Source organism: Lacerta agilis, chromosome 8 (assembly GCF_009819535.1).
Source record: "Lacerta agilis isolate rLacAgi1 chromosome 8, rLacAgi1.pri, whole genome shotgun sequence".
In the NCBI taxonomy this organism is placed as follows: domain Eukaryota; kingdom Metazoa; phylum Chordata; class Lepidosauria; order Squamata; family Lacertidae; genus Lacerta; species Lacerta agilis.
In genome coordinates, this window is record NC_046319.1 from 14,572,254 (window position 1) to 14,600,183 (window position 27,930).

At 44.1% G+C, this 27,930-nt stretch overlaps 1 protein-coding gene across 13 annotated transcripts in view; it reads left to right on the forward strand.

Moving 5' to 3' along the window:
* The window catches only part of RERE (arginine-glutamic acid dipeptide repeats), a 342,723-nt gene that overhangs the window by 138,166 nt on the left and 176,627 nt on the right, over positions 1–27,930 (forward strand). For 11 of the 13 annotated variants that reach the window (XM_033156259.1, XM_033156258.1, XM_033156263.1 and 8 more), the window contains exons 3-4: positions 10,465–10,535; positions 11,435–11,497. In XM_033156259.1, coding sequence (XP_033012150.1) covers positions 10,465–10,535; positions 11,435–11,497 — 134 coding nt within the window. The remainder of the gene's footprint in view (positions 1–10,464; positions 10,536–11,434; positions 11,498–27,930) is intronic. The other 2 variants (XM_033156265.1, XM_033156266.1) reach the window with 1 other exon arrangement.

Here is a 27,930-nt window from a genome sequence, read left to right on the forward strand (position 1 = left end):
CTGGATCTCAGCATGAACATCTCCCTTGAATGGCGAGACATACCACCCTTTTCTCAGATGCTTCCTTCCTGTATCCCTTGAGTCTGCTCCTATTCCTTAGCTCCTGCAAGTCCTGAATGTTCGGTTCCCTGGGCCCGAAGAGGCAGAGGTTTCTTGAGGCTGAGACTGGTGATGGAGCCTAGAGGCTTGAGGGTAGTGTGCTGTGAACTAGTGAGGCTGGAGCCTAGTAGCATGGGGGTTGGGGGCAGAAGAAAGCATGTTGTGAGATGTTTCCTAACGGTACTTTGAGAGTAGAACATAGTGGAATGAGGCAGATAACAGAAGAGGGGGGTGTCAAGTCACATGTCTTAGTGCATTTCTAGGCATTACCAGGGAGGGAGGGGGAAGATGTGGGGCTACTTTTCGTGTCCGTTCTCCCATTGCACCCAACTCCAGCCTTGGTGTGCTCTTCTGTCCTCACCCTGCAGCACCTTTTTTTGTTGGAGCAGGCAAGCAAAGGTTTGAAAGTGCCTGTTGCAAGGGCAGGTGTGTTTAGGGAATGAGCTTCTCTGAAGAAATTAAAAGAGGGTCTTTAAAAAATGATATCAATGGAATGTGGCACTTTAATAATAAAAAGGCACTGTTAATAACTTGCCAAGAGTGGATGCTTTCATTATTGCTATTACCACAGCTACAGATGAAGTTAATTGTCTTGGACTGCTCACAGATCTTGATAAATAGAATTTTGCTGGCCTCCACGCAGCTTAAAGCACAGCAGTGAGAAGGCGCACTTAAATGTCTCTCTCTGGTAGTGTGTACATTTGTGAAGAGATCTTTTGTTGTTTGCTTAATAATAAAAGGATGTGTACATGGAGATCTCTGATTATTTCCAGAACAGCCCTAAGATCTGCTTGTTCTAGCCTTTCAGTAGAAAATGGCACAAATGGGATATATCATCATAAGTGCAAATGTTATGCAGATTGTTAATTGTGTACCAATAAAATGCGAGAGCTCTGATGTAGCCCTTCAGTGCTGAGCCAGTTGCTGCAGTCTGTTTTGGAGGAAAGTGCAGCAGGAGAGGAGAGAGCTGTGAAAGACCCCCAGGAGGAAAGTGCAGGGCCAAGAAATGTGTGCCTGTCAGCTGAAGATGCTTTTAGTTAGGCTTTGAGCGCTGAGTTGGCAGCAGGGGGGTTGTAGATGGTCCATGTTGGTGGCTTTCAAGGAACATTTTTCCCCCCAGGAAGAAAGTGCACCATTGAGAGCCCGAGGCGTTGATCTGTTAGGATGATGCAAGCTTGGACTATTATAGTACTAAAACCCAAGAGGCTCATAATTGGATTGTGTTTACTGTGTGTGTGTAAATTGGATTGCATTTACACTGTGTGTGTTTCTGTGCATGCACACATACAGGCTTTGAAAGTTTCTCTCTGTCTTCTTTTAAACAGTGTTTTGATGTTTTTTTTATTGAGAATGCTGCTATTTTTGTAAACGGCTTAGAGATTTTAGTATGATCATATGGTATTAAAATTTTGTTAAATAAAAATAAATAAATTTAAATTGTCAAAGGGCTACAGATCTCCTTGCTGTCTTTCTCATTTTTTAAAAAAGTGGCATTGTCTTGAATATTTGCTGTCAACTTGAAAGGCAGGACAAACCAGTGCTGTTGAAATGCTTTAAACCCAACAGGTGAGGAGTAAGGGAAGGCATGCCAGATAACAAAAACTACTTTTAAAGCTTCCTTGCATGGCTTTAAAAGAGGACTAGACAAATTCCTGGAGTGCTACTAGCCACAATGGCTGCATTCTACCTCCTGTCAGAGTCAGAATGCCTCTGAATACCCTTTGCTGGAAACCAAAGGAGGGGAGAAGGCTTTTGTGCTCAGGTCCTGATTGCCAATTTCCTACAGGAATCTGGTTGGCCACAGTGAGAACAGGGTGCTGGACTAGATGGGCCACTGGCTTGATCCAGCAGGCTTTTCTTTTTGTGTTCTTAACTGCTGGATCATATTTATGTCTGAGGACATGTGGTCAGTCAGGTATCTACCCACTGGGATGTAGGTCACTGGTGTTCATTTCAGGATCAGCCCTGTGTTGTTCCCTTTTGAGCAGGGATGGAGAACTTGCATGACCCCCACACCCCCGATGCTGCTAGACTCTAGCGCCCATTAGCCCTGGCCAGTATGGCCAATGCTCAGGGGCGATGTGTGTTTTAGTCCAGTTGCATCTGGAGGACCACCAGTTCCCCATCCCTGCTTCAGAGTACAGTATGCAATATAATTAGTATTATATAGAGAGGGGGGGGGGTGCATGGCAAGTTCAGTGCCTTCCTCTATCACACAGGTCTGTGTACCTTCACTATTTCACAGTCCACATGTACGTCCTCCTCCCCAGCCTGGCCAGTGCAGAAAGCCAATAAATTGGCAAGAACTAATTAGTGCAAACAACCTTGCAGCTTTCTGGATATTTGAGTTTTGAAGCTTTTATATTTGTGTCTCCATCGTAGTCTTTATTGCCACTGTGGTTGATGGCAGATGGACTTGGCATAGTTACTGGATTGGGGATAGCTGCATAATGGGTTGGGGTGCCACTGCAGGTGCATCTGCTTCACACAATCGGCAAATAATTGGTAAGGGGACAGGTTTTTTTGTGGTTTTTTTTGCAGAGAACAGTTGCTTTGATGGCTTAGGGAAGCCACAGAAAGGATGTCTATAATGGGATAAATCTTCTGTTGCTTGAACTGCAGTGGGGTAATGTACAGTTTCCCCTTGGAGATAGGTTTCCTTCTGTTCTTTGGAAGCTGCAGAAATTGTCCCTATAATCCAGATGTCTTAAAGCAAGTGACAGACAGATCCAGGAGCATCGTGGCCCCTTCATTGCCAGCACTGTTTAAATGGGCTCACAGTTTCCCAGTGCTGAGCAAGTGGTGTGTTTGCTCATGGGCTGCCCTGTACTGTGTCTCCATCAGCCCTTTTGAGGAAACTAATAGATTTTCTAGGGAGCCTTTTAAAAAGGCATAGATATCTAATATGGTGCACCCCAAATGTATTTGGCTTCCAACAAATATCCAGCACATCCAACAGGCACACATGATGGCAGTTGCAATGTAATAACATATGGAGGGAACTACATTGCCTGCCTCCTGATTTAGGGTACCAGACAGCTTTCCAATTCAATATTTGCTGTAAAATCCACTTTGCTTTGTGGTGCTTGGGTAGAGAAATATACAGCACTGGTGATGACAGGACGTGGAGTGCTTCAGGACATTGATCTAGGCTGTTGTTGTTTTTTAAAACAAACAAACAGGCATGTGGTGGGCCGGACTATGAACGAATAACTATGCCCCACAAATAACCCAGAGATGCATTTTAAATAAAGCACACGTTCTACTCATGTAAAAAGACCAGGCAGGCCCCACAAATAACCCAGAGATGCATTTTAAATAAAAGGACACATTCTACTCAGGTAAAAACATGCTGATTCCCGGACTGTCCGCGGGCTGGATTGAGAAGGCGATTAGGCCGCATCTGGCCCATGGGCCTTAGGTTGCCTACTCCTGCTATAAACAGTAGGAAACTGAATGCGGTAGCTAGTCATTGGGTTTGGGATATGACTTAACTTAGATGTCCTAGTTCAGTTTCTGCTTTTTAGTGAAAAATGCCATCACTGTAAGGATTGTGTCCTACTCAGAGCAGACCCACTAAAATGAATGGGTCTAAATTCATTGACTTCAATGGGTCTGCTCCCAGTGGAAGACATTTGTGAGGCATCAGCAGCTTTGGAGGAGGGGGGGGGGAATCTATTCTCCAGCCTTCTTTTTTATGCTTTGCAACTTAGTCACATGCAGGCAGTTAAAATATTATATCATCATTATTGCCATTATGTATTTATTTTTATGTATATTTAGTTACATGCCGTAGACAAGTGGCTATTTTAAAATGCTGCTATAACTAGAACAACTTCGCTTCTGATTCACATTGTCTTTCAAGGTATCTTTGTCCATTTATCTGTGACTCAGAGTGAGAGTGATATTTCCAGTGATACTTAAGTGAGCTGGACAACCAAATCTGATACTCGTTTTCAACAAACCGCATTCCTCTTCTCCCTCACCACCATTTCTCCTGCTCATTTTGGCGGAAGAATGGGTTGGGAAGAACTCTTAAATGTTCTGGACGACTAACAATTCCGTGCTAGTATATAGGAACCTGAATTTTTATGCAGCTCTTTGCAGTGCAGGATCCTAAAATCTGTTGGCAGCTCTCCACCTCCACCCACTCCCACCTCCGAAAAGGCCTACAAATGTTGAATTAATTTCTTTTTGTTTTAATACCAATCCAACATGAGAAGAACAACGGGAAATGGAGGGCATTGCCTACATAGCTGTTGAGGGCTTTGGGACTTCAAGTGGTGATGTGCCAAGGGACCCTTGCTACTTCAAGCCTCCCTCTGTTGGGGATTCTTCACTGGCAGATTGTAGGTAGCTGAATTGATTAGCTTCTGGCATCTGGTGTTTTACAAGAGCCTTTTTTAAAATAAAAAAAACAACTGCAGTGAAAGCTTTCCTGGTGGTAGGGTAAAAGGAATTTGGAAACATTAAGGGGAGGGAGAAATGGAGAATATTCTGTTGCAGAATTGACACCTGAATTGTTTCCCAGTGGCATTGTTTCCTAGTTGCTTCGCTTGAAAACGGCTGTGTCTGTTAAATGATTATGGAAATTCTAGTTTTTTACATATTTCTGAACCAAAAAGGAAGTAGCAAAGGTAAGTATTGATGGTCAGGTAAATTCTGTAAAAAAGCTCTTTAATTTTCTGAAGAAATTCTTATTTTTCCTGTTCTTTTAAATTTCTGCTGTGTTTGCATTTTTTGCATGTTGACAGTGCTTTGGTTCTTTCTGTGAATTTATCTTTCAACCTCCCCCCCCAAAAAAAAGTGCATGGGGGAAGGAACCGCAAACACAAACCCTCTTGAAATATCTTAAACTTCTCTGAGAAACCACAAACAGCTTTGTAGAACCTCATGATTTCTGAGCTCATCTCTTTGTGCTTTAGTGGGCTGAGTCACGAATTTGCTGCTAGCTCTACCAGGATGCATCTGGTGAGTGCAGGTTTGTCAAGCTGACTTGACATGCCAGGAATCTGCTTCCTGATGATGAAGTGCCAGCGAGGTGGAAGTCCAAGGTGTATAGTTCAAACAGAGGCTGCAGCTTGACGCTTGAAAGGAGGCTTTGGTTTAAAAGCAGCAACGGAGAAACCTCCTGTTCACCCTTCTTCCCCTCCTCTTCTTTTTTCTTTTCTTTTTGCACTGCCAAGTGAGACATTCTGAACCACAGCTTCAGATATGTTATGATTTTTCACATGTTGGGTCCAACTGGATGGATGTGACATTTTGATTGCCTGCCTGCCATTCTCTCATCCCAGGTTGTTGGCAAGCAAATCTCAGGTGCCTTATACTGTCTGCCACTGCAGCTGATTGCGAGGACTGGGATATACCGGTCAGGAGCAGCATTGGTGCGGCTGGCTGGAGGGCAATGCTGCAACTTCTAGTGCAGTGCTTATCAGGTGACACGATGGGGCCAACAGGATTCCTCTTGATCCTATAAATGTTCAGGCTTTGGCCAGGCTCCTCAATGTGAGCATCTTGTTCTTTTGAGTGAAGAAAAAGCCGCTTTTTGGGATTGTCCACACCGGCTTTCTTGCCTGCTGCGTGTTTTGCTTCCAGATCACCACCCTTGACCTCCTTCAGTGCTGGTTGGCCACTGATGCTGAACTAGATGGTCTGTTCCGGCATGGCTGTTGTGTTCTTAAACTGTACTGGTTTCTCCAGAATTGTGTTTCAACTCAAGGGACAAATATGTGCTAGAGGCAGTTGGACCACCTTTTCCAACCATGCTGCGAACACAATATTTGTCTACCATAGGGGATGGGTCAAAGCTTAGTGGCAGAGCATCTGCCTTGCATGTAGAAGGTCCCAGGTCCAACCCTGAGCATATCCAGGTAAGCAGAGAGAGGTAAAGGTAAAGTGACCCCTGACCGTTAGGTCCAGTTGCAGATGACTCTGGGGTTGCGGCGCTCATCTCGCTTTATTGGCCGAGGGAGCTGGCGTACAGCTTCTGGGTCATGTGGCCAGCATGACTAAGCCACTTCTGGCAAACCAGAGCAGCACACGGAAACGCCATTTACCTTCCTGCCAGAGCGGTACCTATTTATCTACTTGCACTTTGTGCTTTCGAACTGCTAGGTTGGCAGGAGCAGGGACCGAGCAACGGGAGCTCACCCCATCGTGGGGATTCGAACCGCTGACCTTCTGATCGGCAAGCCCTAGGCTCTGTGGTTTAACCCACAGCGCCCAAAACCTAGAGAGCTGCTGCCAGTCAGTGTAGACAGTACTAGGGTGGATGGACCAAAGGTCTGACTTTGTGTAAGGCAGCTTCCTATGTTCCACCTGCGTGGCTGAATTAGGTGCAGTATATGGGGTGGCCCCTGTCCTGGTCTCTTTGTTAGTGATTCTGTAAACTGAAATCTAATCATTGACATGAGGTGTGCTTCTCTCCCCCCTTCCCACTGGCAGCATAAAACCCCATCACTCCTATCACAAAAGAACCAGAGGCTTAAATTCTGTCAAATCCCATCTTTGATAATACTCTCAGCTTATCTAAATTCATCCTTCAATGTCAGTTTGTGTTTAAGCATTCCACCCTGTTGAATTATTTTGTGGTATCACACTTAAGCAGTTGCAGGAATCCTATCCCTTGAGGTGGTTGGGTCTCTCTCTCCCCCCCTCCCTCCCCCCCTCTCTCTTCCTCTCCCTCTCCCTCTCCCTCTCCAGTGATCGAAGAAATTAATTCCTCAGCATACGGCCTCAATTTCAGCTTGTGGTATATAATCTTTCAGGATGAAAGACATATTTCCATAAACGTAAGAGACTTTATAGTGAAGATAATGCACTCTTAGAATTGCTGGCTGTAAAGAGATGTAGAAGGAGAGCTATTGCTTGACTCTGTCTCCTTTCCTCCTCTTTTCCCCTCCCACTTCTTCAACAATTAGGTATTAAAGCAATGGGGGGGGGGGAGAGGGAGAGAGAGAGAGAGCATAGCATATATTCTGCATGTGGATTATTCACAGATATGCCTCTTGGCAGAACAGCATGTACGCTTCCAGAAAGTGAGCAAGAGAGAAAAAGAAGAGGCACGTCGTCGTCACAGAGTGTCCAAACGGTGTCTCAGGATCCATCTGCAGCTCTTGGGCAGTTCAGTAAATAGAAAACAAGGAAGAAGAGGCGCTCTTGATTGCCTCACTTGATTGCCCCCACCCCCTTCCTTGCTCCCTATTTCCCCTCAATTCTATGTAGTTGGGTTAAATGAGTCGATCAGAGACGGAGGTTGGGGGGGAACCCCTGTGAATTTCAGCTAGAGCTGGTAGATCAACTACCTATTGAAACCCTTTAGAATGCCAAGTGAGCTGTGTTTGGCTAGTGAATCTGGGTTAGAGAGTAGGCTTTACCTGTTACAATTACACAGATATGCTTCTTGGTAAGAAAATAATAAAGTTCTTTATTGCCGTAGATGCTTAACTCTGATAGAAAAGGTTTCTAGTTCTAGTCTTAACTAGTCCAGAGGAGAACAAGCTAGTCATGCTGGCTCATTTCTTCTTCTCTCAGAAGATATTTAGAAGGCGACTTGAGATCTGAGAGGGAAGTGTGTGGTAGAGGAAGTCATAAACAGGATGCAACCTAAGACTAAAGGACAAGGAAGGGACAGCTTAAGAGGTTAATGAGACAGCTGGAGGTCCCTCAATCTTTCTGTTTTAACCCATGCAAACCCCTATGCTGCACCCAAACTTCTAGTGGGAAGGGAGTATGTGTCTGGGCCAAAGCAGTGGGTCCCCCCAGGGGGTACTCAAGGGTACGCAGCACCAGACCCCCTTTTTGTTGTTGTTAAAAAGTGTGGCACTTATGGTAACAACTTCATGATGAGTACCAGCACCTATTTTTTCAGAAAAAAGCACTGGTCCCTTGGCGCAAGCAGGCAGCCTAGGTGTTTGGAAGGAACCTGACCATCCCTCTCAGCAATGAGGTATCCAGACTGAGGAAAGGCGGGAACTTTTCTGGGTCTTTATATTGGGACAGTGGCATGGGATTAGCGCTCTGGTGTCACCAGACTTCCATCCCACCCTGACCAGGGGATACTGGGTTTGTTGTGCGGTGGTACAGGTCTTCAAGGAAAGAAAGAAACCTGAATCACAAAATTTCCTGGTTTCCTAAATCGACTTGGGATCTGATTTTTAAAAGTTAATTGCATCTTTAAACACTGTCAGATTTGACTGGTATTGTAACCATTATTTCTGCTACTAATTAATGTTATGAAACGAGACATTTTTAGAAATGGAAACTTTCTCCTGCAGAGAATTATAATAGCAGAATTTCTTCTTCTTCTTCTTCTTCTTCTTCTTCTTCTTCTTCTTCTTCTTCTTCTTCTTCTTCTTCAAAAAACCCTCAATAACTGCAGTTCCCTTCTCAGTTTTGGATTAGAAATGTAGCTGTCTGTTGACAAGTAGAGTTGTTGTTTCTTCTTGCTTGAGAAGCCCTGCAGCTTTTAGTCTGAATGGACTTTCTCACAGAGCCCTGTATTTGAGGAAATTCCATCTGGGGAACTTGAGTCACTGTGGTTCATACACACAGACAAAGTGGATGCTTCATTATGTGCAAATCAGCCAGAAAGGGAAAACATTTGATGCCTGTCAGGTCTGCGTTAGGGTTGCTCACGAGTAATCAGGCATGAGTCTCAACTGTCTTTTAACAATTTATTGGTGCAGACTATTTACAGTGAAGAGAACATGGAAACATGACCGTCCTAGTCACTTGCAGAATCCGGGAGTGCCAGTTTCCAGCTGTGACCCCAACATAAGAATTTTGGCACCCCAAAGCGCCGCCTCCCCGGTCTCCTTTTGACCCCTCTGCGCAACTGGGGCGACGGAAGTGGCGTGCTCTCAGCAGCATCTCCAAGCCCTTGCCTCGCCTGGCTGTTTCCAGCCTGCCTCTCCCCACTGGAAGAGGTGCTGCTCTTCCCGCTTGAGGAGGTCTCACTACTGAGGAGGTGCCTAGGCTCTCGGTACATCGACAAGACCTCCCGCCCTACTGAGGGCAGTTCCCTGACAATGCCTATCTGCAAAAGTTTGATGTGTGTGTGTGTGTGTGTGTTTTATAGACACTCTAAAGAGAATTTCCTGTTTTCTGCCTTCCAGTCCGCCAGTGCTAGCCATCTTGAAGCCAATGCAGGTGCTGATTTTGTGCAGTTTCCTTTTTTTAAAAACTGTGACTTCTTGATAAATGGGGCACATTTTATGCTATAATACCATAAGACAAATATACCCACTTGGGCACCAGATTTTTTAAAAAAATTGTTGTAGCATTTATATCCTGCCTTTTCCTCAAAGGAGCTTAAGATGGCATGCATGGTTCTTCCCCTCCTCATTCCTCACAACAATCTTGTCAGGTAAGTTAGGCTGAGAGGCAGTGACTGGCTCAAAATCAAAATTCATGGTGAAGTGGGGATTTGAATCCGGGTCTCCCAGGTTCAACATTATAACCACTGTACCACAGTGGCTCTCTTACTAGCTTACCTCCTTATATCTTCCAAAATAAATTGTTTCATGGAAGCAAAAAAACAAAAACCCATTCTTATCTAATGAAAGAACATGAGTTTTCCTGTCCTCTTATCAAGAGGCAGTGACAATAAAGTCTGTAGTGAAAAATATAGAATCAGGGTGTTTTAGGATATGTTGGTTGTCCAATTTTACAGTAGAGGCTACTTTGAAAGGTCATACGACATATAAATAACTTGTGCTTGTCATAGGATAAGTGGTTTCACGATTAGGAGCAAAACCAGGTTAGCACTGTTGGATTTTTAATGACCATTTAGCTGCAAGAAGTTTGACTTTGTTTCCTGTCTTGATTGACATAACTGTGTTAGGTTGTGACCTGGTCATTGTGCCAGTTTAATTATGGGGATCACTCTGGCAGTACTTTTTTGTGACACGGTTCCCCCGAGAATTGATCCTTAAAACAATATAAAGTGTTACAAAAGCCATATGTGGCTCAGGACTCCAGTACCTTAAGGACTGCTTCTTCCCACATGAACCAGCCCAGACCGTACCGTACGTTTGTCATGAGGTTCTTCTTCATGTGCCCCCTTAGCAGACAGTTCTGAGAGTGGCAGCATGAGAAAGAGTGTTCTCAGTGGTGGCTTCCTGCTTATGGAATTCTCTCCCTAGGGAAGCACGCCTAGCCCCGTTTTTAGGTGCCAGGCAGAAACATTTTTATTCGCCTATTCATTCATTTATTTTCTTTGCATTAGATCACATTTTATAGTACTTTTCATTGTGAGTTTTTCATCTAATACAAAAGGTTGTATGGTTTCTCTGCATTTTTGCCAGGCTAGAGGAACTAGCTGCTATAAATTTAAAATTAACTCTCTTCCTTTCTTTTTTAAAGATTGCGTGTATATTGAGAGTCGGCGACCAAACACTCCATACTTCATCTGTAGCATTCAAGACTTCAAATTGGTAAGCAACAGCAATTTTTAAAAGCATAATATTGGGAACTTTTCAAAGACTACTTTTTATCGCAACCAAAGCCTTCCTGGCAATTGCTACACTCCACGGTCATGATTCTTGTTTACCTATCTCTTGTTATTTGACAGTCTTTATTTTTGCATTGTGAGGTTGAACATGGGCTGCTACTAGGTGCCACTTTATGTAATTACTACAGTTACTATAATGTTATATTCTAATGCACTCCTGGTAATTTCTCATAAGCTATAAATATGTGGCACCTATGGACAATAAGGAAGAAATGCCTTACTTTTATGACCTGCACACAGTATGTGCCTCTTGCTTGCATGTTTACCATTGTGGACTTAGGTATGAACATAGGAAGCTGCTTCATACCAGGCCAGACTTTGTCCATGCATCCTAGCCTCCATATGCAGCTGTAGGTTAAGATCTTCAGCAAAGACTCATGAGGCAAGAACCTTTGGCCTCCCAGATGTTGTTGAACTACAACTCCCACCACCTCTGGCTATTGGCTATGCTTGTTGAGGCTGATGGGAATTGTAGTTCAGCTATATCTGGAGGGCTGCAGGTTTCCCACACCTTGCCTTATTGCAGAGGGCTTTCTGTGGATACTCCTGCCATCTGAGGTGGGGTGGATGGCAAGTTGGGAAGAGGGCCTTCACATTGGTGGTGGTCAAACTGTGGGAAGTTACCCTGGAGAACTTGGCATCTACCTTACGGGGAGACAGGGGACCCTTTTTTATTTTCCCAAGCACTTTTGGTATAATTTTAACCTTTTCTTATTGTGCTTACGTTGAGCTTTGATATCTTGCTGACTCTTTTAAGTCGGTTACACTGTCCTCTGTTGTCTTTTATTTGTATTTTTTATGTAACCAACCTTGGGAACATAGCTCAGTGGTAGAGCACCCGCTCCGCGTGTAGGTGATCCCAGATTGAATCTCCAGCATCTGCAGGTAGGGCTGGGAGAGCCTCCCTTTTTTGAAATGCTGGCGAGTCTCTGCCAGTCAGTGTGGACAATACTGGGTTTTGGGCAGAGATGTGTCTTTGTCACCTGCTGCAAAGCTTATCTGCAGGCACACCACATGAGTTGTAGCCAAGGATTTTTCTATGGCATACCACTCTGGGGGGAGATAAACCATAAGTCCCGGTTCAGATGTAATTGTAAAGCTGCCATCTTCTCTCCAGGTGCCTGCTTGGTTGGTCATTCTTGCCAAGCCATGGTTTGGCTTAGCATTCTGTGCCAGCTGGCCCTAAGTGTGCTTAGGTGCATTGAGCGCAGGACCCATATGAACATGATGCCCAGTGGGTATGCCATCCTTTGTCACCTACATCTGCTGACCACACATGACTAATACAGCAGCATTATGTAAGAACTTCCTACCAAAGCTTTGGAGGTCAGAAAGAGATCTGTTTTTCAAAAACTTAAATAAAATACACATATTTGGGTGGCCTGTTGCTCAGCTCTGTAAACCACCATCTGTTCCTCTCCCAAAATCTATCTTTTTTTCTTTCTCCCTGCCTTCTCCCTTTTCTCTCGCCCCCTTCCCCTGCTGCTTCTGGTTAATGTTGTAAAGCTGCGGTGTTAGAGAATGTGCTTCCTTTCCCTGGTTACTTTGACAGTCTGTTTCAATATTTATGTGTCTGCTATTTTTACCCCCCGGAGATCTCAATTATGTACAGTTTCTCCCCTTACAGGTAATTTTTCACATCCTTCTGATTTTTGGAGCCAGTCCAGTTTCCTTAAAAAAAAAAAAGCCCTTTTCAATGCCACTCCCCCACTTTCAATCCCTGCTCTCTAGCAAATTCAATAATACTCTGACATGAACAATACTGGGTGGGTTTTTTTTTAAAGTGATGGCTTTTAAAGCTACGAGACGTTTTAAGCCCCATTTATGCAATTTTGCACATTAGCAGGTGCTTTGGTGTTCAGGAGGAATTGCTCCTGCAAAAAAATAATGTTGGATTACAGTGTGAGTTGCCATTCTGGGCAGGAGTACCTGCTGAGCAACAGTAATTGCTTAGGGTATTAACAGCAATGAAAGCTGAAGCTTCTGTTGTCAGTATTGGTCTGCTACAACACATTAAAGCTGTCTGCAAAACAGCGTGGGAAGCGGAGCACAATATGTTTTAGTACCTTTATGTATATCTTCTTTTTTTAAAAAAAAACAACAACACACACTGCACAATCTGACAACCTCCTTGTGTTTCTTAAATCTCTTGTTTTCAGGTTTTGCATTTAGCTTAGGGTGGCAGTGATGTATAACTCTTAACCGTGATACTGACTTTTCTTTTATGGAATAGCTATATTTACAGCCTGCTTCTCTCTCTCTCTCTCTCTTTCTCTCTCTCTCTCTCTCTCTCTCTCTCTCTCTCTCTCTCTCTTTCTCTCTCTAAAATAAAATAAAATGTTTTTATTTCATTTTACAACATATAATAAGCAGCAACTGTTAGAAACATCTTGACTGTTTTTGCATTATTCACCCATAAGAGCTTTCAGGGAATCGTGAATGAAAGGAAAATACATTATCATACCATACAAATAGCACACAGTGATATAGGTAACTCGCTCACGCTTACTTTATTTATGTGATCACAGCTTTGCACGGGTGGGGGCGGGAATAAATAAATAAATGGGGAGCGGAGGAAAAGCTGCAGAAAGGAGGTGCTACAGGAGTGGGTCCAATTGCGACTACGTGGTGATTTCTGGGTGCTAGGTTGGTGACAACAGTTTAAAAAGCTCTGCAGTTAATACCATTTCCATTTTTACTTTCTTTGTTGCTCCTTCTTGCATCCTGGGACCAAGTACATTGTTGTAAGAGCAAGCTACAGCCAAGCAATGTACAGTGGTACCTCGGTTTAATAACAGCCCTGTTTACGAACTATTCGGTTGACGAACTCTGCAAAACCAGAAGTAGTGTCCTGGTTTGTGAACTTTACCTCTGTCTAAGAACGGAAGCTGAACGGAGGAAGGGCACCGGAGGTGGGAGGCCTCATTAGGGGAAGCGCGCCTCGGTTTAAGAATGCTTTCGGTTTAAGAACGGACTTCCGGAATGGATTAAGTTCGTAAACTGAGGTACTACTGTAGTTGAGATTGTAGAATTGTAGCATTGGAAGGGATCCCAAGGGTCATTTAGTCCAACCCCCTCGCAAATAGACATTCCGTTGTGGTGACCGTAACCTAGCTGCCATTTGGCGCCTAGCTTATATATCTGAGTTTCTAACACTGCCAAGAGGAGGATGGCAGTTCTGAATGAGCAGCCTTCAGTCTCTGTTGGCATAAATCTCGCACTCTCACAAAGACCACCCAGTACAGACCAAGAGCTCTCAATTGCACCTTTGCTGGCGCTGCTGGCTGTGCTGCTGTTTGAAGCAGACAAGTGCCAGGTCTGGAGCTCAGCTGCTCATTGGCAGGAGAGCCCTTTCAGCTCCAAAATGTAGCCTGATTTCAGAATGGAAGGGAGTGAAGCCTGGGGAAAAATCTTTTCAAGGCTGTGCTGGCTTGATATCCTTATTCCCATGACACTATGGAATCTTGGCAGCAAGGAAAGCCGTATGGATAGTCAAGTTAAATACCCTCTTTTTGAAGTTGCTCTCCTTTCCCCGCCCCAAATCCCTTCCAAAATCTTCCTTGGGCTGTATTTTGGCTCCAGTCTGTTCTCCCTTTGCCATAATATTAGAGTGGTTTTACTGCCTCTTTCACCAGGTCTCTCTTGCTCATTAACTGGTGGCCCGGTTGTAAATTTTCCTCATTACTTCAGTACTCTTTGCAAACTTTTGCCTTTGTGTTAATTGCTGGCTGACTGACTTGCCTAGAATTGATCAATCGTATTTCTCCAGTGGCCTCTTGCAGAGGGGTGTGTGTGTGTGTTTAAATGCAGATTTAAATCTAAAATTAATTGGTTGCCCTTCCACTGGCTGTCCTTGAGTGTATCTGATAGTGGAAAGGGGTCAGTGTCTCTCTGTGTGTTTTTTCTCCAGGAAACCTTAACATTTCCTGGCACCCAGCACATTGCAGCATAGAGAGTAACACTATTGATTTGTTTTTAAGGGCACAGCAGACTGCCAAACTGTTTTAGTCTGATCTGAACCAGATCCGGTTGGCAAAGCTCTGCTGTGCACCATGATCTAATATATCTCCCTCACTCGCAGATCCTAATTCAGTGTAATGATAGAGTAGCTGGAGGAGGCAAAAAATTGATTACTGGCTCCCAGACAGCAACGGCAACTTTTCTTGTTATAACATGCCAGATGTCTTCACTAATACGCCATTTCCCCCCCATTAATTCTGCTTTTGCAGGATAGCTCTGATTGCATGAGAACCTCCAGTTTCCAGAGTGGTGCAAGTTTTAATATAGTAATGCATGCACTTGCAGAAAGATACACATATGCCTTTGTAAACATTTTCACCTGATTCTGCATTGGAACAGATCTTTGTTTGTGAGAGATGTGCCAATATCTTTCATTCCTCCAGGAATGATCACATGAGAGCTGGTTGCTTATCAAAGGTGGGAGTGATCCTGTACCAGCCTTCCCCAACCAGGTGCTCTTCAGATATTGCTGGGCAGAAAATTTTCCCAAAATGGACCCCCCTTTTTATATTTCCATATCTCCCCCTCCATTCAATATGTTCAGTAGGAATAATGAACAGGTGCTGGTTCTGTTTGTTGGTCTAGTGCAGCCTGACTCAGTGGTCCGAGTTGATAGGAGTTATAGTCCTGCACATCTGGAAGGCACTGGATTGTGGGAGGCAGATATAAACTATATTTTCAATAGTTTTCCTAAATAGTTAACTAGGTTCTCAGTACCTATTTAAATGCCCTATTTTTTAAGATAAGGTATCCAAGTACCCAGGAGCCCCCAAATACTTCATGCAAATCCCTTCTTGATTGGACAAGAGTAATCTTGTTTTCCATTTGCCTGCAGCATATCGGAGTGTGTAAAGTAACAGATGATGTGGCAATTGAACAGGGCCCTCTCCAAAGTGCAAAAAGACGTGTATAGCTTTCTAAACTGGGCTTAGGGGGGCTATTTGTTTTTCTTCGTGATGGAACACGGTGGCACTGCTGCTCTTGCATTGCAGTGTGGGTGGTGGATGGGCTTTGTTGCAACTGTGTTCCTCTCTGTGAAAGGAACAAGATGCCCTTGTAGTGGACTTGGGTCACTTTACACTTACTGTCTATAGACATCGTGATCAAGGCAGCGACCTTGTTTTTAAGAGGCATGTTGCGGAATTGTAAGAATGCAGAACAATGCCACACAGGCTCTCCTGCTCATGGGGATTGCATTTCAGTATTAATTTTCCTTGCACACGTTTTGATGGTTGGAAGATTTGTGTAGTGTACATGAAACAAAATGAAATAAATGCGCAGAAGAGGAAGGCAAGCCCTGTGACCAATTGCTGCTTCCTCATCATCCTGATGAGATCTCCCCGCCCCCATTTAATTACCACAGCATTCAGACCTGTAAACTATTATCAGTTTTGTCTTGCTGCTCTACAGCATGGTTAATGATTGTGGTAGTGCCACAACTGTGTGTTAAAATAAAATAAGGACTAGCGCTGCTGAATCAGATCAAAGATTAATCTAACCCAGGGGTGCGGAACTGGACCCAGGCAGTGCCTGCAAGTTTGAAAGGTGGTCAGGACAGCCCACCTCTCAATGCCGGGTGACCCAGTTTTGCCTGCAAGGTTTGCAATCAAAGCATGTTAGTAAAGGCACAGCCCTGTGCTTTTCAGATGCTGCCAATCTGCTGCATAGGGTCTGCTTGCAAATCCCCCTTTGACCCAGCCGTGTCTTTCCTGCCCCACAACTGATACCATATATGGTATCTCGTGTAAGGTGGGTAGACATGGCTTGGTCAAAATAGCGTTGCAAGCCAAAGATGGAGGCCTGGTGGGATTAATTAGCTGCCAGGCTAACTTCATGCTGCAGGTTTTGATGCATAAATCCTTATGCAGCTTGGGACCAGGATACTGGAAAGATCTTATCACTCCTTATATACTCAGTTGATCACTGCACTATGCAGGTGAGGGCTTCTTGAGGATACCATCTTACCGGGAGGGTTGTTCTGCACAACATAGGAATCAAACCTTTAGTGTGGTGGCCCCTGTTCTTTAGAATCACCTCTCCTTTATTATTCAACATTCCTCTTGCCTTTTTGGCTCCTGCTGAAGACGTTTCTCTTCTAACAAGACTTTTAAGTTGAGATGTTTCCCAGTCTGCATCTGTATTATAATTGTTTTCAATGTTTCATCACTTGTGGTTTGCCGCCATGGGCTCCTTTGGGAGGAAGCGTGGGATATAAATTTAATAAATAGATGATAAATAAGCAATTAAGCCACTGGGCCAGAGGTTTCCTCATCACTGATCTGGCCTATCCTCTTTTATCCTGCATCAGCCCTCCAGCTGCCTCCAGGAAGCCCACTAAAAGGCAAATGCCTTCCCCATTTTTGCATGTTATGGATTTAAAAGCTTGTTTTGTTTTTTGGGGGTGTGGGCAGAGCTCCATGATTTGCTTAACTCCTACAAAGCTTCAGTTCTTTTATCTTGACTAATTACCAAGAAGCTGATCTCTTGATGTTTGCAAGCTGTCATGCCTTGCCCTTAGTGCTTTAGCTGCTCTGCTCTTTACAATATGAAGACAATCTGCCCTCCGCCAGCGTCATTCATTGGCTCATTTGATTAGATTTTGGGGGTGGTCTGTTATTGCTATTCTTCTGTGGTGGTGGTACTAGCCTTTTTCTTCTATATCTCTGTCTTCCATTTTGGGAAAATCTGCCCATATCCACATTGTTCAGAAATTGGTATTTCAGGTGCATCCACATGATAGGAGCAGTTTGTTTATTTGTTTATATAAAAGCTTTTGAGTGCCCACCCCCTTCAGCTAAGCTGCATGAGACAATAACTTAAAATACAAAACAACAGTGTAGAGTGAGAGTGGGAAAATTCAGCGTATAACTACCATAAAGCAGATAAAACATTATACAGTAAATTGATACTGCCTGTTTACAGTCTTTGTTTTCTGGTACTGGGATTACAGACATCCCCTCACTTACATGCGGGTTACATTCCAGTCCCCTCACTTGTAGCTGAAATTATTGGGAGCACCCTCTAAAAAGCCTCCAAATGCCCTTTTTCCCTGTTCTCCCCCACTCTTTCCTCAACCCAGACCCAAATATCTAAGAGTTGATGCTTTGGGGCCAGCTAGACGCTGGAGGACCTGCGAGAAATCTGCTGCTGCTATGCTGCCCTACACATCAATCAGCCTTTAGGCAGGGAGGCTGAGCAGCGTAAACAAAGCCCCACTATGCCTCAGGTCCTTTGGGGGGCTTCCTCTGCCATCACAGATGTCCCCTTTGAGCTCCAGGAGAGTCCTGGGAAAAGCATTCTGTAAGCAAGGGGCTGCTACTGAAAAGGACCTTTCTCTGGTCACCACCCACCTAACTTCAGATGGTGGGGAGATCCTGAGCGGAGTGTCAGATGATGAATTCAGTGTATGGGACACTGTGGTAGAATGCAGTACTTTAGGCACCCAAATCATTCAGAGCTTTAGTTGCCCCCAAACCATGACGGGGTTGGCGTAAAATGTTGAACTGGTGAGCTGGTGAAATGATAATCTTATTGAAATGGAAAGAGATCGGCTCATAGCCTAAATATTTAGCAAGTTTTGAGTTTTACTTCACTGTAAATAAGGCAGTGTGTGTGTAGCACAGAAAATAAAGTGGGAACTGGCATGTCCGGTTGAGTTTTCAGGCTGATTAGCTTCTGCAGCGTGGATGCTAATTAGATTGCCTCTTAGCCGGTGGTGGGTCTTTTCCCTTTTGCTAGTTAGTGAATTGAAAGAGTAAAGCAGTGGAAACACCATTGAGGACTAAGGGCTACTACTTTCAATGGTCTTGCCTGTTGTGCAGATATATACACAACTTAAAGTACAGATGGCAAATCTGTTGCCCACCAGATGTTGATGGTCTAGACTACTCATTGTGCCTTTGAATGCCAGTTGCTGGGAATCACAAGTAGGGAGAGGGCTGTTGAACTCAGGTCCTGCTTGCAGCCTTCACAGTTGGCCGCTGTGAGAACAGGATGCTGGACCATGATGTGCCATTGCCTTACCAAGGCTCTTCTTAAGTTCTTACTGTTGGCCATACAGGCTGATGGGAGTTGGTGTCTAAAGGTTACATGGTGCTATGCCAACCTGGAGTGCCACTGGCTTCCCAGCCCTGAATTAGAAGCTAGCCAGCTTGCAGGGTTTGTTACCCGAGCATGTCAGTGAGAAGAGGACAGGATTTGTCCTCTCGCTGGTGCATTTAGGCTTTCTTCCCACCCACTTCCTTTCAGGAAGCAATTATTGCAAGGGTGAGGACATCAACATGAAGTCTGAATTGGGCCTGTAAGTGCAGTGGGTTGTATCCTGCTAAGATACCCTAAGAGTAGACTCAATTTCAATGGGTTAGGGCTAACATTGGATACAGCCTAGTGTGGCTGAGGGAGCTACCAGGGCAGAGAGGGAAGAAAGAATGAAAATAGGCTCAAGAAATACAAAGTGAATGTGGCCATGCCCTACACCAGGCATAAGCAAACTCAGCCCTCCAGATGTTTTGGGACTACAACTCCCATCATCCCTAGCTAACAGGACCAGTGATCAGGGATGATGGGAATTGTAGTCCCAAAGCATCTGGAGGGCCGAGTTTGCCTGTGCCTGCCCTACACACAGCAGCAGACATGGTGGAGAAAAGCTCACAGCAGCCCATTCATGTGGGCAGCTACTTCTGATTTACAACTCCCTTCCTGGGCGTTACCTGCTCTGTTTTCACTGACAGCCAGTTTACTTTGAAAGTTTCTTCCTCTCTCTCCATTTCCCATAATAATAGAGTTTGGGAGTCATCCAGCGAAGCTGACTAGCAGGGTGGATTCATGACAGACAAAAGGAAGGACCTCTTCACGCAGCATGTAATTAATTTATGGGACTTGCTGCCATAGCATTAGATGGCTTTAAAAGAGGATTAGACAAATTCATGGAGGATCAGTCTATCAATGGCTATTAGCTATGATGGCTATATGCAACTCCTGTTTCAGAGACAGAATATTACTTCATATCACTTGCAGGAGAGGGCTGTGCTTTCGCAGCCTAGCTTGAGGGTTTCCAGTGGTCTCAGATTGGTCGCGGTTGGAGCAGAGTGTAGAAATTGATGGTCCAGCAGGGCTCTTCTTATACGCTTAGACTGTTCATATTATTTTACAGATACAAAAACCACCCTTTACACTTCTTTTTAAACAAGCATTTGATTCTGTTGTTGCTTAATTTAATTTATTGTTGGCTCTACTTGCACTTTGTCCTTTGCTGCAGCTTTAAGTCTTGGCTATTTTTTGGTGATGTATTTTACTGATGGATTATTCTTTCTATTTTCTGTTTTTTTCCTATTATTTTTTCCCACCACTTCCAGCAATTCCTGTTTGGAGTAGTAGCCTTTTCAGATCCGAGACCCAAACGTTCATTGGCAACCCAATTCTTACTTTTTTTTAACCACACATTTTGATGGTGGTAGAGCTGTAGTTTCAACTCACTGTGGAACATGCCATGAACTAGTAGTGGGTGTTGAACCACAAGTTGAAGACCAGTGCATTGGAAGGGAAAATAAAAAAGATTTGCTTAAATGAGTAGCATTGAATTATGCACATTAGTGCAGAAATCCAGGTGCCTAAGTCATCACTAGCATCTCATAAATTGTGTCTGGCACCTGAAGTACTAAAGGTGGGCAGGGAGCAGAGAGAAGGCAATTTATCCTTGTGTATCAACAACTGAGCTGATAGAAATGTTGGCTCCCTCCACAGTGAGTAGTATTCTGTGCATTCAAAAGAAAAAGGGGGAAAGAGTAATAAAGCCTACCAGCACTGAGTCTTTCTTTCTCTCTCTCTTACTTTTCTTACCTCAAGTGCAGCGTGCGCACCGGCGACTGAATATCTCCCATTTCCCCTTTGTTAGCGGTTTGCCTTTCCGAGAAGCTCTCACTGTAAGGGAATATTACAGAGGATATTTGCTTTAAGAGCAGCTTCCTGCACCGCCATCTGCTCCTTTTAACTTAATCCTGCAGTGAACTGAAGGCATATTCAATTTGTGGGCAACAGGAAACGCGATTACGGTAACGCAGAGTTGATATAAACATGGTGTTTCTAACTTGATTTCAGGGCCCAGAGCAGAGAGGAAAGAGCTTGTGCTAAGAGGGGAGCTTCAGCTCTGGAGCAGGTTGCGGTGTGTTTGCTTTTGGTCGAACTTGTAAGGAGGAGTGTGTGTGCATCAAGATTCAGTTTGCTGGCTACAGGGCTGGTACACACAAGGCAACCTTTTGCTAGTTAAGCCAACAGTGGGCTTCCTTTCTCTGAAAATAATAGACATACATCTGGTGCTCTTTCTGAAGCTGTTGGTGCTTCTGTGTTCATCTCCTGTGCATTCATTCTGACAGTTGAGTTGCAGGATGACACTTGGTCTACTGTCCACACAACTAATGCTGATCCTTTTTATTACTGAGCCTGGCGCTTTGGCCAGAGTGTCATAAGGTCTGTAAATGAAGTTGTGCACTGTTTCGTCAAGCTAAGTGAAAAGCTGGGTATAAATCTTGAATGAATGAACGACCAACCAACCAATCATGTCCACCTACCGGCTATTGTGGGGAATTATTCCTCAACTCAAGCTTGATTTCAAGTTTTGTGAATGGATGGCAGCTTCCAAAGCCCAAATATTGGATGCCTCTCATTCTGCTGGATTTGCTCTGTGCTAACCTCTGTTGGAGTAAAACTCATGCCTTGAGCTTTGACTTAAATCCAGGAATGGGGAACTTGTGGTCTTTCAAATGTGGTTGGCCCCCAGCTTCCACATGCCCCATCCAGCATTACCATTAGTCAGGGGGCTTACAACATCTGGATGGCCACAGGCCAGTGCCAAATTATCAAATAGGCAGAGTAGGTACTGGGATATGGGGCCTTTTAGGGCCCTCGCAACAATGGATCAAAATAATATTGATTTTATCTTGAAAGAAAATTACATGGGGTTTAATCTGGCATTGCCACAGGCTCTCCATTTGTGACTTGAATGTTCTCTTCCAAATCACTCTCATAAATAGGATGCCTTGGGTGAGATGTTCCCCAAATTTCAGCTTTCTTGCCTTTGGTGAAGTACTTTAACTCTCTGACACCTCCCATGAGTGAAGGAGTCACCCCCGAGCATCTTATGGCTGTGTCTTTTTTAAAGCACAGAGCTGTCTGGCACCACATGATTTGATTCCTTTCAAGTGCTTTTCGATAACTGTGATGGCTAGGAACAAGCAGAGGTTTTCACATTTCAACATCTCAATTTGAAAAGGAGAAGTGGGCTACAAACCCTACTATAAAATGAACATGTTTTATACTCCAATTCTGACCTGTCCTGTGCCAGAGCTGGGGTCTGGAGACGGTTCCACCTATGCAGTGCTGTGGGTTTGGCCATTTGGATTAACAAAAAAGATGGACTATGCATCCCGCCCCCGCCCCCCAAAAAAAACCCAGATGAGACTGCGACGTTATTTCTTCTGTGTTAGAAATTATTAAAAGCTCTTTGGGGGCAAATGAATTCACAAAACCCTATCCTTGTCACAGTTTTGTCATTTTTATGAGAGCCTGACTCTAAACATAAAATCAAACGAAACCAATGCATATCTAGTCAAAGAATTTTAATGGCACAATTTTTATTTTAGCTTGTTTTTATATTTGGTTATATTCTGCTATTTTTCTAAAATGCAAATGAGGTCTGCTGTGCTTTGCATCCAGAACGAAACACTCTGGCATGTCCAAGGACCTGAAAAATGGCGGGTTTGCCGCATAAAACGGGGCTGGTTATTAGAGGCGGTGCGGTTGCCCTTTGTTGCTTGTGTGTTTACTTGATTGAAGCATCTTGTCTGTGATGATTTTCTTCCCTCCTAGAAGGCTGATTTGAATGGAGCATAGAGCGGGATTGCCCCAGGGCCTTGTAACAATTTATAGTCTGTGGATGGAAAGAGAGAAGTGCATAAAAAGACAGTTGTGAAATGCCTCCAGTGCCCTGTAATAGAAAATCTGTGTATGATGACCTTGGCTGTGAGGGCCGGCGGGATCGTTTTGATGTGATCCAAAGGGTTATAAAGGGAAGGGAAGAATTGCTTCTCTCACCTGGAAAGGGAGTGAGACACAGCGAATAATGCCCTCTCAGAGTTTCCTTTTTTCCAGAGCCCAATAAGAGGGCTAGGATTCTTTATTATGCCAGGATAATGCTTTTGAATGCAAATTTCCCTGGGGGGTGCTGAGGCCCAGCACCAGCCACAAACACCTATGTGTTTTAATGGTCTCATTCTCCCTGTGAATGAATTGGCTCTGTGTTTCCCCCCAAAGCTGCAGCTTTAAATTAATTCAGGGCTAATTTTCCTCTTGCCAGTTGTGGGACTATGCTTGACCTTTTCCGGTTTTTGGTGCAGGGGAAAAATTGCTGATTAATATAGGCAGCAATTATTTCTCCCTATATCTCCCTCTTTCCCCCTTAAGATATTTTTTCCCTTTGATTCATTTCCTTTCCCACTCCCTTCTGTGGAAAAAAAAAGAGCACAGTTCCTTGGAGCAGATGTCCTAGGACTGGTATAATAATCACCCTCTGTATCGAGGCTAAGTTGACTATTAAGCCACCAAGCGCACTTCATTAATGCAAGAGGCAGATTGGGTTGAGGCTATGTGTAGCAATGTTAATTTTTTTTTTTAAAAAAAAGCTGCATTGCCTGCAAATGAGAATTGACAGCTCGCTTTTAATGTGAGTCGCTGGAAATCTTTTTATTGCAGGAACAAATAGGTTGTGAGAAGGTGGCAGGGATCAGTGGGCAGGGATCCGGGTGCAGGATGACAAAGAATCAGAGGCGACAGTTTTAAGAACAGTGTGGCAGGGGCTTGCGCGGTGATTAAATTCGCCGATGCTGTCATTGAGCTGTAAGGCTGCAGATAACATTTTCTCCCCGCGCTGGAAACAAGAATCAATACCAACTCCTTGACAGGGGCTAAATTATTAAATAGAGCCTTTCTTTACAATGTTTCATTATCTGGGATTTACCTCAGCTGGCGATTTGTCAGTGGGGGCGGGCGGGGAGGAGGAGGGCGAGTGAGATTTGCTGGGCGTTTTGTATTAAAATTATTCCAGCTTGCATTATGAATCCCTTTTGGATAATTCCCCCCCCCCCTTGCCGATCTTTGATCTGCTTCTGCCAAGATGGCATTTAGCCTTTTCATACCGTTATTAAAACAGAGGGGTGGGGAAAAGATTGTGGAGAGAGAGAGGGAGCAACCTTTTATTCCTTATACTGTCGCTGATTTACAGATATGCTTCTCCCATAAGGGCCCCCCTCCCTCTTCCGTTTTGCTTGGGAAACTGACAGATTTGTGCCTCCCCCTCAGCAGATGGGTACGGAAGAGACCTTCTCTGTTCTCCCTTCCCCTCCCATGTCTGTAGGAACGCTAGCACAATCTGGGTTGCTTGTACCAAAGCGATCAGGGGGAAACCAAGGGGCCACACGTTAACTGAGCATTGTAAGTGGCATATGTTTGGGATACTGCCATGTGTGGGGCTAACCAGAGGCAGGCAAATAGGGCAGAACACCACAGAGGGGTGGGGCTAGAGGGTTCCCATCTATATTCACAACTGTGCTCCTGTTCTGCAAATGGCAACTTTAAATTACGAATGGCAGGCGGGTAAATAGCAGACTCAGCTCACCTGTGGTGAGTAACAGTAGCCTGTGAGATGGGGCGGTAGGTACTTCCCTCCAGGCTAGTAGCTTTTGTAGATTTATTTGCAAGGCTTGGGGGAGCTGACAGTTCCCTCTAGCTTTTTCCCCCTCTCTCCAACCCACAGGGTCAGCTTCCATCTCACCTCACCAACCCTCCCTGCTTGCTGTCCATAGATCATTTTATTTTTGTGCCTTTGCAACTAAGCACAGGTGAGGATGAATGGACTTCTGCTATTTATAACCTTCCAAAGTTATGTAGCAAGGAAGCATTGTATATTTTATATCCTGACCCAAGGAGGTGCTAGTGGGGAGCTGCAAAGCAAAGTCCTTTCTCTGAACAACAACTAAATATCTTCTTCCTGTATTCTCTGCAGTCCCACACATGGGAATTTGCACCACCCAGCCTTGGGAATGACTTGTGACTCCTTGCCCTTTGGCTACTTGCTCAGTCCTCTTCTTTGGGGAAGGGTTGTAACTCAGTGATGTAGCACCTGCTTTGCACCCAGAAAATCCCATGTTTGATCCCTGGCATCCTCAGGTAGGGCTGGGAATTCCCCTGCCCGAAACCCAAGACGTTACTGGGCTAGATGCACCCATAGCTGGATTTTATATCAGACAGCTTCCTAAGTTCTAACTGCTGTGTTTAGCAGATGCTCAAAGAGTGTAGATTATCTTTGCACTTTTGCATATTAGGACAGGGAGGCGCCTCCTGCCTCTTTTTAAAATTCCGGTTTCTTACAGAAGGATGCTTTTCAGGGCTACATCCTGTGAGAGCAGACTACATGGGCCAACATCAGGCAGCTTGATACATGCCTTTGGATCCCCCCCCCTTCCTCTTGAGGGCAAATGCAAACTTCATCAATGCCCAGTAGTTAGTCCACTCTAGTGGTTTACCACAATAGTCTTTTAAACAGATTACGCTCTTAATGGTGGCTGCAGGTTTAATTTAATATATTTCCTGGCTCCGGCAGTCATTTATTTTAGAGCTCTCCTTCTAAATCCATTCCTAAGAATTGTGTAGCATTCTGTGTTGTTTGTTTTGAGGCTGTTTTTTTAAACTTTGATTGTCTTGGCAGATTTTTTTTAGATCTGAAGTGTACCTAGATGCAATAATACAGAATCCAATCCGGTAATAAAATATTGGTCTCTTGTTAATACCGGTATATATGCACAAACTAGTAGCCCTCATAGTTCTCGAGAGGGATCAATTGTTCCCAATGCTCAGGAGCCAGCTTTCCCCTCTTCTTTGCTCAACACACATTAATTGCTTTTGCTGGCCTTCCACCTATCCGATCCTAAGCCTACCGGTAAGTCTCAGTTTCTGCAGCATTGGACAGGTGCTTGTAAGCCTCTTGTTTACCCCAAGACCCGGTGGTGCTTGCCTTTAATGTCAGCCATATAGTTGCCTTTACTTTGCCTTACTACCGTGTTTCTCCTAAAATAAGACACCGTCTTATATTTTTTTTCGCTCAACAAAACACAGTATGGCTTATTTTCAGGGGATGTCTTATTTTAACCGTGTCGCATCGGTACGCTGCATAGCCACGCCTCTCCAGGCTGTTTTAATGGGAGGTACCACGTCACTATGGCTTATTTTCGGGGTATGGCTTATTTTCGGGGAACGGCTTATATTTCGCAAATGCATAGAAATCCTGCTATGGCTTATTTTATGGCCATGTCTTATTTTAGGAGAAACAGGGTATCTTCCTGTCCTATGGTTGCATTATAACCTGGCTTTATAAAGCTCCCTACTCTCCCCTTCCATTGATAAGATGTTCAGGAGACAAGGCAGTTTGTGTGTGTGTGTGTGTGTGTGTGTGCGTGTGCGCGCGCACACGCGCTTATGGTGGTGGATTAATTCTGCTTTCTTTTGTCCCTGTCTCCGTGTGAAAGAGGAGATACATAACTATTTTTTAATTCATTTAAAGGAGAACATTATGGAAAGGACAGGATGCAGTAGTGGTGTGCTGACAGGAGCTGTAAAAATTGGTGTGAATTTATTTGTATCCATCCCTGTGACCTAATTGCTTGGATTCTTAATTATGCAAACCTCTTACCAGTAATGCTGCAGCACCTTGGACCTCTCGCCTGCCGCTTTCCCCCCACAGTCTCATTTCCTGGTGTTCACCCAATGTAAACACAGCCATTTCCTACACCTGGTGTTCAGATAATTGGCTGCTAAATAAAACAGAAGCTGTCTTCTTAGAAGGAAGAGAAAACACACACACACACACACACACACACACACGGCAGGTGATGGGCTTTTTTTTGCCTCTAAAAATAATTAAACCCTTTTTTTAAAAAATAGCTATTGGGAGCAATTGGAGTTAAAATGAATTTAGCCATCTCCTTTAAGTGTGTCGAATAGCAAGAACATTTGTCTTATTTAATATTGCCCCTGACCTTTAGGATTATTGAAGTTGAGATTTTCTCTGTAGTCATTGGGGGGTGGTACTTGGAGCACTGTTCAGGTTTGTGTGTGAGAGAGAGAAAGAATATAAGTCCCCAGAGACATGTTATTACACTTCATAAGTCACTAAAGAGAATTCATTAGAGAAATTTGTTTTCTCACTTTCAGAATGGGCTTTTATTTCCAAGGGAGGTGGAATGTCATGGTGATCACTAAATTTGAATGTGGTGGTCTCTGTGACTATGCAGTATGGCTAGGAAATGATTTTCTGACTCCTTGACTTGTTTCCAAGGTAGAAAAAATATTGGTTGAGTCTCATACCTGCAGTTTCATACACACACTTCCCATTTTTTCTATCTCCCCATTTCCCCACCTTATTATGATTAGCATTACTTCTGTACCCAAGCACTTCACAAACCATGGTTAGCTTTTAGTGAACTCTCAGATTGTGGTTTGAGCCAACCATGGTTAGCATACCGTGTTAACTAATCATATTGGAATATGAAATGGAGGGGGCATGAGGTGCAATCAGTTCTGCAGAATATTTGCAGTCTTATCTATTGTTAGTTTATTGGACAGTGTTTGTACCTGCACTCAGCTTCAAAAATAAAAAAACGACATGATGAAGCTAAGGAAACAAGATGGAAGCATTACAACGAGCCCTATCTGCTCTTCCTCTGAGGCCAACTTAAGCCAAACCATCCCGAAAAGGAGAACCATACAAGGGCTCCAAAACGTCCCCACTGTAAGGAAGTTAGAGTTGTGGGTTCCTCAGCAGGCTTTGTGAAGGAAGTGCTTGGTGTTGGTTTTCTAGAAAAAGAGGTGCCAGAACTCACTATGAACACCTCCCTTGTTCTCTTACAATGGCAATGGCGCCCTCCTGAGAGGTGCTAGAACTGAGTTCCTGTGAGTTCTGGCTGAAAAAAAGCTCTGGAAAGACTTATTTCTTTTTGGCTTTGTGTGTTGTTGAATTCTCAGCGCGAATCTGGAGCAAATTGCAATTTTGATGAAAGCGATCGGTTGGGTCTGTATTAGTTTGGGGCCATTTAGATGTATTTTGAGAAGATAATTCTTTAATTAAATTAGTGGTGTATAAGGATTCTCCCCCACCCACCCCCTTTCTGCTCTCTGTGTAGCAAGTTCATTAATCCTAAACACACTTCTCTTCCCTCCCTTCAAGTGTGGAAATTGCTTATCTACATAGTTTA